At 28.7% G+C, this 16,366-nt stretch overlaps 2 protein-coding genes across 4 annotated transcripts; both read right to left on the reverse strand.

Annotated features, from left to right (window-relative positions):
- Window positions 1–894: 894 nt before the first annotated feature.
- Window positions 895–10,054, reverse strand: LOC134826982 (homeobox protein unc-42). Of its 2 annotated transcripts, none has more exons than XM_063839498.1 (7): window positions 9,979–10,054; window positions 8,968–9,340; window positions 4,882–5,051; window positions 2,876–2,983; window positions 1,513–1,689; window positions 1,320–1,416; window positions 895–1,016 (listed from the first exon to the last, which is right to left on the reverse strand). In XM_063839498.1, exons 1-7 carry the CDS (start codon window positions 9,991–9,993, stop codon window positions 910–912), a joined length of 1,047 nt encoding a protein of 348 aa, XP_063695568.1. In that variant the 5' UTR covers window positions 9,994–10,054; the 3' UTR covers window positions 895–909. The 2 variants fall into 2 exon arrangements, with proteins under 2 accessions (XP_063695568.1, XP_063695569.1); XM_063839499.1 differs by lacking the exon at window positions 9,979–10,054 and adding an exon at window positions 9,795–9,895.
- A 2,241-nt stretch (window positions 10,055–12,295) lies between these two features.
- Window positions 12,296–16,330, reverse strand: LOC134836819 (DNA-binding protein Ewg). 2 transcript variants are annotated; one of them, XM_063852065.1, is made up of 12 exons: window positions 15,964–16,330; window positions 15,781–15,905; window positions 15,528–15,719; window positions 15,353–15,473; window positions 15,179–15,291; window positions 14,979–15,122; window positions 14,723–14,890; window positions 14,533–14,661; window positions 14,334–14,466; window positions 14,149–14,273; window positions 12,799–12,838; window positions 12,614–12,652 (listed from the first exon to the last, which is right to left on the reverse strand). In XM_063852065.1, the coding sequence occupies exons 1-12, from the start codon at window positions 16,127–16,129 to the stop codon at window positions 12,648–12,650; spliced, it is 1,461 nt and encodes a 486-aa protein (XP_063708135.1). In that variant the 5' UTR covers window positions 16,130–16,330; the 3' UTR covers window positions 12,614–12,647. The 2 variants fall into 2 exon arrangements, with proteins under 2 accessions (XP_063708127.1, XP_063708135.1); XM_063852057.1 differs by lacking the exon at window positions 12,799–12,838 and having other exon boundaries at window positions 12,296–12,652.
- Between the last annotated feature and the right edge of the window lie 36 nt (window positions 16,331–16,366).

Below are 16,366 nucleotides of genomic sequence, written 5' to 3' on the forward strand. Positions count from 1 at the left end.
GCCGAGGAATGGGTCTAGCTTTTTATCTGGTATCCCATGCAGGCGCCCTCAAAATTTATTCAGCTCTCTCTGCGTCAATTTTGAGCACGATTGGAGTCAGAAAAGTTCTAGGATTTAAAAATTTTAAAGACACAAAAATATCACATTTTTAGACTTTATGACCAAACAGTAAACTTGAAATTTCGACCTTTTTTCTGTACACGTATTTTTCCCTTAATTTGCGATAAAAAGTTTTTAAAACTTACATTAAATTCTAAAAATTATGGTGAAAATTTTTTGCCAAAGCAAAAGTTTCTTCTTTTCTGATGGATATCCCGATTTTCAGTTTTTTATTTCTATTACGGCTTTATGAAAAAATCCAAACTGTGAATTTTGTATTTTTTAGAATGGAATGCACAAAATACTGAATTGTTTATATTTTTGACTGAATTCAAATCATAACTTAAAGTAAAGGAAATACCTACTTAGTGTATGCGTAATTTATTTACGTCACATGGTCAAATATGAAGTTGTTCGTAATTTCATATAAAACTCATGTTAAATTTTCTTAAATGGTACTAAGTACCGGAAGAAGTTCGAGAAATCTCAATTTCGTAAGAGAGAATGTTAAATTGTTCAAAATTTTTTTTTAAACTGTGGAAAAGATAAAACTGAACCATTTTAAATGTAATTTCAAAAACAACGTTTAAATAAAGTAAAATTTAGCTGAAATTTTGCAATATTTCTATGCATCAAATCATAAATCTTGGAAATTAAAAAAAATTGTTAGTGAAGTTTTTTCAGCAAACAAAAAGTACTCTGTTTAATTAAATTTAAAAAGAAATAGTTTTTAATGTTTTTTATTTATTTTTTTTTTCTTTGTAATCGTGTTATTAAAACTTTTGTTTCGTTTTTCTTTATTTTGAAGTATTACGTTTGATATTGTAACATTGGTGTGGACAGGTTTGGATGATGAGAACTGTTCATTCTTAATGCAGACAAGCTCTTGTTATACCATTCGTCTTCCATTGTCATACCTAAAGGTAAAGTAAAATTAAAATTAATGTTTTATATATGTGATACCAAAAAGTTTGATTTCGTTCAATATTAATAAATTAACAATTCAATAAAAAATCTCAAAAAATTATTAAAATCAGTTTCATACTTCCTTTGACTATGTCTAATCATTACCTATCAAGTTTCAAAAATATTAAAAAACATTGAAACTTAAAAATTTTTATCCCTCACAAATTTTTTGCTCTCATGTATCGCAGTGTATTCGCAGAACTGAAGATTTGCGAGACATTTTATGGTGTATTACTATCTTAGTAAATACTTACTCATAGAATCTTGACGCATCCCAACAGAAGTCATGTTATGGGTAGAAAAAGTTTGCGCCATTCCAGGGTAGGTAGAAGCACTCATTTGAAATAAGTCCTGAAACAAATTTTTCAAACAAACGATAATCATATTTATAACCAACCAACTTATTTTCTAGATGGTTTTATACAAATATTTATGCTTGGGTCATACCTGTGAATATCTATTTATTGAATTAGAGTGATGATATGGCTGGTATCCTCTCGAAACGCTGTATCCTTGTATGTTGCGCATAACCCCATTACATGATGGGATTACTGAAGGTGTCAATGCTTTTTGAAGTTGTTTTTCTTGTTTTCTGTATTTAGCTCTTCGATTTTGAAACCATACCTAAGAGAAAGTATAGAAAAAACTAATGAATATGATGATGATCATCTGTCACGGCCAGGAATCGAACACGGATCCCCTAGATCACCTAAGCCAGTAGAAAGTATTTGTGTTTTGACTATTTATCTCGTGCTAAGACAGTAATATATGTATTGACAAAAGTCACTTTAATTTGTTCATGTTCATCATCATGTTTGTTAATTGTCAAATATTGATTCTTAATTTTATTTTTTTATAAAACGAATGACTTAACCGCATTTCAATGTATTGATTTCCATGATTTTTCATAAATTTTTCGAGTTTTCCCGAAAATTTTCATCAATTTTCACTTTCCATGTTACTCGCGAAACTCATCTGAACATTTTGAAATTTTTCAAGAATTTCCGAGTTTTCCACTTATTTTCAATGACAACATTTTCCAACGGATGAATACTAATTTAAAATTCCAACGGATTTTTTAAAATATGCTGTCAAATCTGTCATTTGAAAAGAATTCGCCAAACCTGCTAACTCAAACAAAGTTAAAGTGGCACACCACACAGACGGACGGACGGACGACATCACGAGCACAATACCGCATTGTTTTCAAAAAAATTGAAATGCGGTAAAAAATAGAGAAAGTAGTCGTCTTAAGAACGACATACTACCTATACCGCATTTCGACCCCTCATATTACATTTTTTACACCTCACAATACAAAGGACTGCCCTCACACCTAATGTGCACTTATAGTTTCCAATAGTTCCCATAGGACTCATGGTTCACAGCAGTTTTCAATAAGTCTCATAGTTCCCATAGTTCCCAATAGTTCCCAATAGTTCCCATAGGTCTGATAGTTCCCATATTGGGAAGAAAAAAGTTTTGGGAGACACACACATACACACACACACAGAAGACAAGTTAAGTTTAATACCACATTTTTTCTTCAAAATGCGGTAAAAATGATAACGGCGGAATAACATATTTAAAGAGAACGACAAACAACTCACTCAAGTTGTGAGTTGCTTATATTAACTAAACTACCTATGTACACCAAATGTAGCACATTGTAAGAAAACGTGTATTGCGAAATATATAAGATCAAAATATTTTTCTGATTATCAAAATGAAAAAAGCTTATAATAAGTATATTCTAAATCACTAGAATACACTTTTTAAATAAGAAATTGCAATGATCTCAATATTTTACCTGTATTCTTGCTTCATTAAGTTTCGTACTTCTAGCTAGCTCTTCTCTACAATATATATCAGGATAATGGGATTTGGCAAAAGCTGCTTCAAGTTCAGCAAGTTGTTCCTGTACAAAAATACATTTAAGTTTAAATACTAGCTGATAATCCAGTCGAAAAAAAAAGAAGCTTTAAAAATGTCAATTAAAAATTAATACTAACGGTGTTACAACTGTCAAAGTTTTAAATATCCTTCTTTCTAATTATTTTAAAAATGTCCTAAAAGCGATGAAAAGTATCAGGTATCTAAGACCAAGATATTTTGCAAATTTTTGTATTTATTTGAGCAATTTTGAACAAAAGTACCTTGAATTAGCAAAGCAAATTCGAATTGTAGTATATCTTTATTACATAATCCCTTTGTGAGAATAATTCGAAGTTTAGTTCTTGAGTAAATATTGTGTAAAAATCTTTTTTAAAACGACTTAAGTTGTACGAAAAATTTCCGTTCAATATACCGGCCGACTGGCCATATTGGCATTCGGGCAAATGCCCCGTAGGCCCGGTCAATTTTGGGACAAAAATTATATATTTTACAAATTTTAAATCAAAAATTGATTGTTTTGAACTACTATTGGAGATTTTTATCACTTTTTAAAAATATTTTTCATTAAAACGGCCGTTTAACAACAAAAAATTTATTTTCAACAACTTTTTTTCAGAATTTGAGGCTGTTCATCAAAATTCCTGGGCCGTTTTTGGGTCCCAGTCCGCCTTTGTACGAAAAATATGGGGGGAATTTTCAGAAAAATTGGAAAAATGGCCAAAATTATCATTTTTGAGATGCTCTAACAAGTTTTCATTGAAATCCAGAGAAAATTTTTTTTTTGAAAAATTTTAATTTTTTTCAAAAATAAGGATACTTTTTTGCCCAAAAAATGTCGATTTTTCACCATTTTTCTCAAATTTGAGGCCTGGGCTCTGGATTTTTTGTTCAAGTCGGGAGTTTGTTCATGCCTGAATTCGAATTCTTTGGAAAGTTTAACACCTTACCACCTTTGATTCTGACAATTTTTCGACGTTTTCTCGATAGGGTATCACGAAATGGGCCTTTTTTGTGCACCAAAAAACAAAGTAGTATAGGAACATATACTACAAAAATATAAAGAATCTTAATTCCCCCCAGAAATTTCTATTTTCAAAGGAAATTTTTGGAATTTGGGGGACAAAAAAAAATATTTGTTCTGTGTGCCCTCCCAAAAATTTTCGGCTTGCTACGCTACTGTGAGGGGATAATAAAAAAAATAAATATTTTTGAATATTTGATTTTAATTTTTAATGTTTTTAGACGTTAAATATTGATTATGAACATTGAATTAATTTTAGTTTGCATTATTTTTACATTTGAACCAAACATAATTTCCTAAAATATTTTGGCCACTAAAAAAATTATTTTTCGAATAAAACAAATTTTATTTGTTTTTTACTAATTTAAAAAGTAATTTTTCATGATATTTATTTTTTAGACAAAATCGGAGCGGAAAGCTACCAAAATGAATGTATAAATTTTAATCACCTAAGCAAAATATATTAAATTTTAAGAAATCCTTTTTAAACCCGTACTTTTTGTACTGCGATACTCGATATTTTCTTCCTTCCTAATGTTTCAGAAGTCTATGAAATCTAAAATATTTTCGACAGTTGTAAAACACTATTTTAAAAATAGTAACGCCGTTCCAATTTTTTTTCGAAGTTTTTGTCCCAAAAGATTTTTTCAAAATAATAAAAGTTTTCTAATGTTTACTTTTTTCTAAAAAATAGGTGAAAATCGTGAAATTTTTTCGAAACAAATTCAACAAAACAAATTGTTATGTTGTGTTTTTAATCAAAATATTTGAAATCGATGGTACAAAATACAACAGAACAAAATCAGTAATGTTTTCAATTTCATACAACTCTTTCTTTACCTACTTCATTTTATGAATATATATAATCTTGAAACAACATACTCTTTAAAAAAACTTACTTGAGTAAATGTTGTTCTATGTCTTCGCCTGGCTGGTGTTGGACAAGAATTTGAAATATGGTTTCCATGCTGAGGTAGTGATGAAATAACGCTACCAGGGGATGAAAGACCAGCGGACACTGGAGTTGTACTTGAACTAGGCTCGGGTTTAAGCTTTTTAAATGCACCTTCTGAAAAAAAAACAAATTATTGTAATTTTAAATTGTGTCATCAAAAAATTTGAACTGCATTTGAAATTTATGACGTTTTTTTAATGAAAAAATAGTAAAAGTAGTCGTTTTAAAAAAGTAATAATATAACATTTCAAAAAACAATTTTAAAAATAAAAATTGTGAGAATCACTATTAAAACTGTTGGAAACTTTTCGCGTGGTAAAAAATGTGGTAAAAAAGTACCTTGATTTAGCAAAGCACATTCGAATTGTAGTATATGTTTGTTACATTATGAACATAATTCGATGTTTCGTTCTTGAGAAATTATTGTATAGAAATCTTATTTGAAACGACTTCACTTTTACAAAAAAATTCGTTCAATATACCGGCGGACTTGCCATATTGGCAATGCCCATTGCGAGAGCATTCTAGGTGCATTCTGAGTGCATTCCCGGAATACAACTGGATTCCATCAGGAATTCACCCGAAATTTAAATGAATAGAATAAAAACATAAACATATATCGATCAAATATAAACATCTGAAATACGGTACAGTTGGACAGTTGAACAGCTACATCTTGTTACCTTTTATTCAAATAATTAGGAGAATGTATTTAAAAAATCATGTATTATCATATAAGTTGAGGAAATTTTCACATTTCAAGATAAAATTACTAAGAACAGAGAAAAAACAAAACATATGACAACATTGTGCAGCATAAAAGCAGAACAACATCATGTTTCCTTGATAAGGAGTATTTGAGAATACTACCATATGTTCATATAGACTTATCAAGTGACACTAAGAGCTCTTCCATTTTCCGTCATACACGAATAAATTTAACATAAATTTATGTTATGGAAAAATTAAAATTTAAAAACATTAGAATGTAAAGACTCTTTTTGCACCATACTTTGGATTGCAAGCTAAATAGTTACTACCTTCATGCCTATTTCCTTTTTTTTTCAAAAAATAAGAAAAAAGTGCCTGTGGTTCAATCGTAGCAATTGATTATTGTGTAGAAGTAAGCAATTCTATTAAAACTCTATTAATGAACAAATGTCACAACTTCAATTTTCTTTTAAAATATATGTGGCCATATGTTCAGATCTTCTTACATTACATATGCTCTTATTGTAATTATGACTATTTAAGGGGTGTGGAATTTGAACACAAATATTCAATTGGTGCAAAAATTACAAGTTATCATAATAACATAACAGAAGTTTTTCAACTCGATACATTGAATATTATTAATGTAAAAAAATTTTATGTGAATATGTTCATTTGGTTTATAATTAATTTCGAATAAGAAATGTAGTACATGGGCATAATTATTTAATATGTGAGTGAAAAATTCGATTTGGCTGAAATTTCGTATACGGATAGGCCTTGTCATCCTGAACAAATCCCAATCGGTCATTTTTGATTCTGACTCATCATTGACCCGTGGGAGGCTTTTTCGCGTTTTTCGCGCATATCTCGCTTTTTTATGCGTCAAATGTTCAAATGTGCATATCTTTTTAACCATAAGTCCGATTTTAATGATCGAACACTCGTTGGAAGCGTCTTGACAAACAAAGACAAACAAATTTGCCGAAAGAAGAAATCATTTTCGGTTTGAAATGACAAAGTTATTGGTGAAAAACTAAATTTTTTTGGCTAACTTTGAGCCTGCGTAACTCAAAAAGTTCCCACTCATTTTTCCAAAAAGTACATTCATTTTAAAGTTTAAGGAATAATCTTTAAAGTGAGTTTTTCCAAATATGCGTAGCGCTTCTAGTTTGGACGCTATAAGAAAATAAATTTTCGAAATATTTCAGCCCATTTACTCAAAGAATTGTTAAATTTCGTATACGTTCTGTGCAAAATGTTGTATGACTCATGTAAATTTTGATACATTTTCTGAATTACTCATGGATTACTCATACAATTTTACGTACAAACGTGGAGTTTTCAGTGTAAAAAAGCTGAAATTTTCAGAAAATTTATTTTCTTATAGCATATATATCTTTCTTATGAATATAATTTTTGGAAAAATGAGTGTGAACTTTTTGAGTTACGCAGGCTCAAAGTTAGCCAAAAAAAAAATAACTTTGTCATTTCAAAACGAAAATGATTTCTTCCTTCAGCAAATTTGTTTGTCTTTAAAAAATGCTTCCAACGAGTATTCGATCATTCAAATCGGACTTATAGTTAAAAAGATATGCACATTTGAAAATTTGACGCATAAAAAAGCGAGATATGCGGGAAAACGCGAAAAAGCCTCCCACGGGTCAATGATGAGTCAAAACCAAAAATGACCGATTGGGATTTGTTCAGGATGACAAGGCCTATCCGTATACGAAATTTCAGCCAAATCGAATTTTTTACTCACATATTAAATAATTATGCCCACATAATAAATTTGACTTGTTGTCCGTGTTTGTGTGTTCCGATGTGCCCCGAAATGTTTGTTATTGAATCTTAGTTATTTGTGGACCCTAAAGATCAGTGGGCAGTCTCTTGGATAGTGGGGCGTATGGAATTGTAAAAGGGTCATGAGGAGTACGAAAGAGTGAAATGAGGAGTAAGTTAGGAGTACAAAAAAGATCAGGTTTGCAACATCGAAATGGGGTATAGTATGTCGTTCTTCAGACGACTACTTTTTACCGCATTTCGAAGAAAAAATGCGGTATTAAACTCGGCTTGTTTACTTTTTACGACAACTTTTACTTTTTATTTTTTTTAAAGTGTCTTATTTAAAAGTACATACTAATAGACCCTTATACTTCGTTCTATCCGTCAAAAGTCCGTCAATCAAATTTGAAATTAAAATTTTTGGCGCAATATTATACTTATTAATTTTAAATGAAAATTGATTTTTTCAATTTAATTGATCAACGAAAATTTGTAATAATATTTTTAGTATGAAAAAACTTAACTGCGTCGCGTAAAAAAAGTGATTTTTTTTGTAGTTTTTGCATATCCTATATTCAAGCTGCAAACCAAATACTTTTTCATATTAAATTGATATCAAATTGATATTAATTAGATATGAAATAGATATTAATTTTTTTTTTTAGAAATTTTCAAACAAATTTAATTAAAAATCATATGAATTTTTACATACTTTATTATGACTTAGTTAAAACAAAGTGTTAAATGTCCTTTTGAGTGTAATCCTTCAATAACTTAAAACTTGTTTGTTTTGAATTTTCAGAATTCTTTTTAAAGCATTTTTAACATCTTTTTTATTTAATTAATTTTTTTCTCAATTTACCACGTAGAAAGTTGTTTGAGTTTAACGTTTTTTTTAGTTTGAATTTATATTTAAAATAAATTCCTTTTCAGTGAGAGGGGGATGCTATGTTATAGGGGGCTGGCGGTCAAAAAATGCACTATTTTATCCGACGCTATTAATATTTGTCGCCTTATTTTAGTAATTTGAAATCGGTTTTATTGGGTTAATACATGGTAGAAAATTTTTTACTTCTGTTGTTCCAGTACCTAACACCGTAAACCATAAGTCGCACATGAATTACAATGACTAACAGCGGGCATAAACACTACTTAATACTATTAAGTCAGCTCTATAATACATTGCTGGTCTACCTAAAAAGGGCTAAAACAGCTCTGAGGACATCAGGGTTATAAGAGTTTAGACAACAGTAATTAGAGCCAAATCAGCTCTATTTACAATGTTGTTATTTCTGTTGCTTCTTTCGGTTTAGCATACTCTAATTCATAATAGGTCAGCACTAATAATTAATGGGAAAGAGCCAAATAATTATTATTAAGAAACTCATCATGATCTGGATATTTATAATTTTAATCAGCATGGTATTTACAATACTAATTTAAAGACTTCCGCAAATACTTCTAATGAACCTAATGATAGTGATGAACCTAAGCAAATGAACCTAAAATTAAAAAAAAAATATTGACTCACCTGATAAAGATGATTGGTCCATTAGTCTATTTGGTGGAGTATGACAAGGAGTGTGATGATGAGACGAATCAACAAGACTACCTGTTACAGAGCTATAAATATTACTAAAATCGTCCGGTGTAGAGTTTGATTTTCTTTGGACATGAATTTTAGTTTCTAATAATCCATTAGTTCGCAAGTCATGTGACAAGCTTAATAGCCTATTTTCATGAGAGGATAATCCCATCAATCTGTTATCTTGAAGGGAAAAGTATTTAGATTCTTGGTTACTGAGATGATTGTTTCCTTGGGTAATGTTGTGCTCCTCAATGAGACCTTGTTGTAGTCCAATCAACCCACCTATTGATGGTCTTATATCTTCCATTAATTGATTCTATTATTAATAAAAAAAAAAAACATTTGAACATACTATTTTTTGTTCACAATATATTATTTTTTGTATTCATATGATAATTAGATAAAAATCAAACCTCTTTAATCGTTTAAACTTAAACTGTGGTTAAATAAAAATGACTATTACAAAACGACTGAAAATTTCTATCTAATTTTTTTTTAGATCAAAATAGAATTTTAAACGAAATTTAAATTAATGCTCAAAAATATAGTTATTTCTCTTTTTATTTAAATTGAAATATCGTAGTTCGTAGAAAAAAAACTAAATAAGAATTTTTTAAAAATATTTAAGTTTAGTAGACCCACGCACAACACTGTAGTTGGTAAAAATTAGTTATATTTGTGGATTTATGAATTATTTTCTCTTCTAAGTTAAAAGCTAACTAATAATATTTATATTATGGTATATAATATGTTTATTTTTTATCTCTTACTATATTCATTTGTTGGAAAGTTTTTTCAGTCTGATTAAATCATCATCAAATGTATTAATTGGTCTTTATAATTTTTCACATAATTTTTTTTTAATATTCTTATTGATCACAAGTTGGTTTTAAATTTCACGATGTATACGTACGCTTATATATATGCTTACATTTATATACTATATATAATTACTTTTTTTTCTTGCATATATGATGTAAATATACTAATTATTTTTGAAATTAAATTCAAATAATATCTATATTTTAGTATCTTGCCACTTAGTCGGTAATGGCATGAATAGCAAGAAAAAATTAAATTTATTGTGCAATCTACACAGAAAACAGTGTTTTCAATGTTTTTCCTCGTTCTTAGAGAGAGATAGAAGGTTTTTTGACTTTTTGCACAGCAGAGCTAGTAATTTGAATTGCGCAGAACAAACGAATCAGTAACGTTTATCACCATTTTATTATTGATTGCATTTAGAGGAGGAGTTAAGACTGTCAAATAAGGTTCGATAATGTGTTCGGTATGTTTAAAAAAATTCTATATGTAGGATCATTTTTTACCACATTTCGAAGAAAAAATGAGGTATTAAACTTGATTTGGCGTGTGTGTGTGTGTGTGTGTGACCTATGGGAACTATGGAAACTATGGGAACTATTGGGAACTATGAGACCTATGGAAACTATGAGTGCAAAATAGGTGTGTGGGCAGTTCTTTGTTCTATGAAGTGTAAAAAATGTGAAATGAGGGGTACGAAAAGCAAAAATACATATTACATATGCAACATCGAAATGCGGTAATTTTCCAAGTTTTTCTTCAAAAACCAAATTTGCAAAATGGGGCTTAAAATTCACATTTTTAGGTTTTCTGACGCAATAATTCATTTGCGATCATATGTTTCATGGATAAATGATGTACTCGAGACGACAAACAATCCTAGTGAAAAAAATTTCAAAAAAATTCACATTCAAATTTTGATGTTTTGATCACGTGAAAATCTGATAATTTTCATAGGTTCAGGTCGAATTTTTTCGAAAAAATTTTTTTCACTTTTTTTTTTGATAGTCGTTTTACCGTTTGGTTTTAAAAATAGAATGATATAAAATACAAATTTAGTAAAATATAATGAAAAAATTTGTCTAGTAAGGCCAAAACAAGAATCCTAAATGTTTCATGTCTCACTCAATGTTTCATGTTTCCATGTCTCAGAAATTCATAGAAAATCAAAATTTCCTTTAAAATCAGTTCAAAATTCGATATTTTCATACATTTTCAAATTAGTGAAAAATGATCAACTTTGTAAAGAAAAGCATCCTAATTTTCAAAATTTATGTTCAAAAATTTGTAATTTTTTCAACAATTATAAAGAAAAGTGAACTTTTTTACTACACTACAAGATACTCGATATATGTACATCCTACCAAATGTTCAGAAGATCTATGAAACCTAAAACATTTAGGATTATTGTTTTGGCCTAAATCATATTTGACAATTTTTTCATATGCAATGCAAGTTATTTAAGTTTTAAAATTAGGAAAATTTTGTTATTTAAAAACCCATAAGAAACTCAGACGAAGTCTAATAATACTTACTCTACCATAAAAAAAACCTTTTTAATCCCATATATATCCCATATGGATTTACAATAAAATATTAGTTTTTAGCACTTCAACCTTTTCGGGGATAATTAGGTATTTTATGATTTCAAAATAATAATTTATAAAAATCTTATTAGAAATGTTGCACATTACATACGTTTTTCTGAAAATCTTAGATGGGAATAACAAATTATTTCATACTTTTTTTCAAGAAATTCGAGGATTTTCAAATAAGGTTTATTTTAATTTTTATTATTCAATTAATTAGTTTTGACAATTTTCAACTTTTCTCTAAATCGAACTAATTTCTATTCCAAAAGTGCCTGAAGTTTCTCAAATAATTATTAGAAACGCAAACAAGCACAAAACAATAAAAAAATTTGACAAAAATCAAGATACACGAGGAGCAAAATAAACCTTTTTTAAAATTTTCAGAAATTCATAAAATAATAATTTGACCTGCTATAGCCAAACAAAAAAAAACGAATATTTTTTAGGTTTCTATCAACTTCAATAGATTTCAGAATTGTCAAGAATTTTTTGAAATAATTTGTTGGACCATGTTACACATCAAAAATATAATAAATAGGTTTACACATTTATAAGTTAAAACTTTATTTAAAATCGCATTCATTTTACAAGATATTTTTTTAGGTCTACATTTGAAAAAAAAAATAGTGAAAGTTAATTTGACTAGACTACTATATTATACGATTTTATCGATTTGGTTTCCTAACTCAAGGTTATTTTAAATGATGAAAAATTATTAATTATCTGATTGACTATTTATATTTTTGAAAGATTAAATCTTTGTATTCAATAAAACTTACAGTTTAATTTAAACTGCAATTTTTCAATTATTCCCTAATATCCACTTAGAAGATATATGTATATATGACACAACAAACGAATTGCACTAAACGTTAAGTAAAGAAGAAACCAAATCTTTTGAAGAGGCTTTTTTACAAACCAAGTGTGTGAAACTTATAAAAAAAGGTACTAAATATTACAAAATATCCTATTAACTATTTTCTATACCATAACGTATTTTTTTACTGTATTGAAAAATAAATTTAACTGTCCAATATTGACTGATCATCAGATTTGACTTCGTTCATAGCAGCCATAGCTTTGGATAATGTTGATGCATCTTTGAGGCTCAGTACTTGTAGCACTTGAGGCTCACCATTTGAACCCTGAATCATCATTTGATGCATTCCATTAGGGACTGTGATGGTTTCCATCGTGGCATCGCTGTTTTCAATCTAAAGTAAAAAATATATATGAATTATATGTATTATGATAATACAGAATATATTGTGATTATGTGGAAGAAACACTTTGAAAAAAAAAAAATAAAAAAAAGAATATAATTACAAAATAATAATTATTAAAAATAAAACTTACGTACAATATTCCAACTTGATAAAAATTACGAAAAATAATAAGAGCTAAGTGAATAAAAAACTTAATTAAAGTATAAAAAGAAATATAAATTATAAGTAAAAAAAATAAACTTAAATTATTTAAAAAATAAAACATTTATTTAGATGATTTTTTGTTAAAATATACAAGATAAATATTTAACTCTAAAATAAAAATACATATCTCATATAGGCCATTAAATTTAATAATTTTAATAACTTTATGTCACATGAATAAAAATTATTTTATTTTTTTACTACTTACATTTTAAATATTTAATTTTGATTATTCACATTAAATAAACTTTAAATAAACTAGGAGTTCACCCGAAATTTAAATTAGTTGAATAAAAATTTAATAAACATTAAATATAAAGGGTGACATAAAGTGAAATAATTAAATTTAATGGCCTTAATATATTAAAATATAGTAAGATAAACCTAAATACACTGAAAAAAATAAAAAAAAAAACAATTCAAACAGTTTTCCTATATTATTTTATAATAATGCAATGAGAAATGAAGAAGATGGCTATTGAATTTTTCTTATTGATGGCTTCGAAATATTTCAGATGAGCCTTTTTTGGTAATCATGAGCGACTACGTTACTTAACTATATACTTATAGAGTTATCACAAAAACTTTGGTTTATGCTAAGAGCTCATTATATTCTTGATAAACGCATAATTTTAAAGCATTTTCATTTATATTGTGCAAGTATAACAATCTTGAAAATAATTTATAAAATATCAATTATTATTATTATTGGAAAAAACGAGGATCCATTCTACTACCAAATCTGATATTTTTTTTTATGTAATCAAGCAAGGCTTATGTTGTTAAAAAAATTCATTCATCGATATCCTCAATTTAATTTCGAAGAAAGTTAAATTTTCAAATATGGCATTTTTTACAACATTATATTTTACTCAGCTCTAAAATATTTTTGGTTTTTTCCTTTGGCCTTACTACAAAAATGAATTAATATCTAACCAAAAAACAAAAATTACGAAAAAAAATTAGAATTCAACTTAGTAAAAGGATCATTAGACTTTTTAGAAAAAAAACGTACTATCCAAGGAACATAATATGTCAATTATAGAAATACAAAACACACTAAAAACAATACAGTACAATAGCATTAGTGCATAAAAATATTGGGGTTTTTCTGAATTTTATATTTTTCTCCTTTTTTTACTACCCAGAGAAAAAGTTTCTTGTTCGGGCTTTGCGACTAAATGAGCTTTCGATATAATTTGACTAGAATCTGTATTAATTGTCTTCAGTTCTATAAGTTTTTTCACATTAGAACTCTCATTCAATGTGTTTTTATCTACCTGCATAGGTATACACAAAGTTCCATCAGCATTGGATTGTATATGTTGAATGTTGGCCACAACTGTTTGGTAGACTTGAGCAGATACAGGTAACGTTATCATATTTGATACTGCCATTGGGTAACCTTAGAAAAACAATCTTATTTGGTGGATGCTCAGTTACGAAAGAAATTAACTTTTCTCACCATCGTCTCCTGTTATAATTAATTGACCATCCTGCGTAAGAGTTGCTTCGCTTAAATCTACAGTTACGTTTTCCGTGCTGTTCCCATCTCCAATAGTTTGTACATTATGTATATTGTCATTTTGGGAATGAATCTAATTTATATCGAATATTATATATAATAGGAAGGAAATCATTGAAATAGAATATAAGGTGCTTACTGTCGCAACTCCTTGTACTTGAGCAGTGGTACCATCAGATAAAGTAATGATAGGGTTGTTGGGATCAACTTGTATTATTGATACCGTTCCATCTGCATTTTGTATAGTTTGCAAAACAGTTTGAGTATACTAAAACAACATATTTGAAATGTAAGAAAACATGTGACAATGAACAATGAGAAAAACTTACATCTACTTCACTTAATCCGAGCGAGTCTATACAAACTTGAGTGTTTCCAATCGTATCTTGCGTAGTGGAGGTCTGAACTTTTTGTACGTTAGAACTGATTACTCCAACATTATTTTCGTTGTGATGTGAGTTGTTAATATTTGTTTGCAAACTATTACCTTTGTTTATCTTGATAAAATAAAATAAAATATTAAAGTTATTTTGAAAATTTCAGGTACACATAAAATATACATATAAAATAGTGGTTAAAACTCACATTATATATACTAACATTTGAATTTGCTATTGCGATTGCATTAGCTTTTTCGTCTTCTTCCGAAAATGCCGGTAATAAGTCTTCTCTTCCGTGATATTTGTAGCAATTCAATACGATTTTTCGTAATGCATGTGTCCAACTTATCTAAAATGTTATAGATAGAAAATTGTGTTTCATTTTGTCTCATGCATTGTTTTTACCTTTTGTTTTTCTTCTTCTGTTCGAGCATCCATTCTCACATTTGCCCATGGCAACTCTTTCGGCCACCACGGTGGCCGAGTTGAATCACGACCCCATCCAGGTTTACCTCTTCCTGTTAAGTGAATAATTGATAAAAAAAATGTGTAGATTGAACACTTTAGATTACTGTTTACCCGTAGAATATTTCAACATTAATGGTATGAAAGCTCTCAATTGTGCCTGGGTCATTTTTTCAACAGGAGTTGGTATTCCATCTATTATCAATGGTGGTAATTCAAATAATGACGGATCCTCCTGGAATAAAAAGGTAAGATTATTTCATTTAATAGATGATTATTTTACTTTTACCTGAACTCTTGGAGGTGCTTGTTGAGCTAATGCTGTTTCTAATTCTTCCATTACAATATTTCGAAGATTTTTCATTACGTCTTCCAATGGTTTGGCTCCAAATACTTTGTAGATATTGTTTGGTTTACCAGGTGTGGCAACTAAAACAACCGCTTGTTGTCCAACTCGTGTGGCATACTCATAAATTGTTTGCTTTAATGATCCAATTTATTACTTTAAGAAGTTCAAAGAAATGTCCAAAGCAAAAACTCACCCTTAGTTTTCTAAGAAGACGGTTTTGTTGTCTCTTTCTAATGGAAGGGTTCGTCTCAAAGGAGTGCGGTCTTTTCTTCTTTTTTGAAGAAGTGATAGCAGCAGCAGCTGCTACGCCAACAACACCTGAAATTTCAATATTTTCGTATCATTTGTCAGCAACAAAAACTTTGACTGCACATACCTGCAGCCACCAATTGTGCTGTAACTTCATTTTCCATAGCTACATCCATTAGGTTTGGAGTTTCTTCATAATTGCTCCCTGTACTACTGGGACTATCATCATCATCTTCATTATCAGTAGCCTCTATAGCGTCGTCTTCCATCAAATCCATTGTATCAACATTCATGTTGTTTATTAAGTAGTTATAGAGTTTTTTTGATTTGCTCTTATTTTGCCCTACTGCTGTCCAAAAATATATTAAAACGCTGTTCAGTTACAGTGTACAAAACTCTGTTAAGATAATCAATTATTTCTAATAATTGAAATCGGATTGCACTTTTCCAATAGACAAATCTGTTTTTTAGTTTATATTTTGCATTTTATTGATCGATATCGAAATATCAGGAGTATAACAATTGCACAA

Source organism: Culicoides brevitarsis, chromosome 1, assembly GCF_036172545.1.
Source record: "Culicoides brevitarsis isolate CSIRO-B50_1 chromosome 1, AGI_CSIRO_Cbre_v1, whole genome shotgun sequence".
Taxonomy (NCBI): domain Eukaryota; kingdom Metazoa; phylum Arthropoda; class Insecta; order Diptera; family Ceratopogonidae; genus Culicoides; species Culicoides brevitarsis.

Bases quoted from the DNA above. Each gene is read 5' to 3' on its own strand.
- LOC134826982 (XM_063839498.1), bottom strand. The intron at 5,052-8,967 runs GTGAGTCAATAT...TTTTTTTTTCAG, and splicing joins GGACCAATCATCTTTATCAG to AAGGTGCATTTAAAAAGCTT. The intron at 2,984-4,881 runs GTAAGTTTTTTT...ATTTTTGTACAG, and splicing joins ATAGAACAACATTTACTCAA to GAACAACTTGCTGAACTTGA.
- LOC134836819 (XM_063852057.1), bottom strand. From the start codon at position 16,129: ATGAATGTTGATACAATGGATTTGATGGAAGACGACGCTATAGAGGCT. The intron at 15,906-15,963 runs GTATGTGCAGTC...TTGAAATTTCAG, and splicing joins AGCACAATTGGTGGCTGCAG to GTGTTGTTGGCGTAGCAGCT. The intron at 12,653-14,148 runs GTAGATAAAAAC...TTTTTACTTTAG, and splicing joins CTTTGTGTATACCTATGCAG to ATTGAAAACAGCGATGCCAC.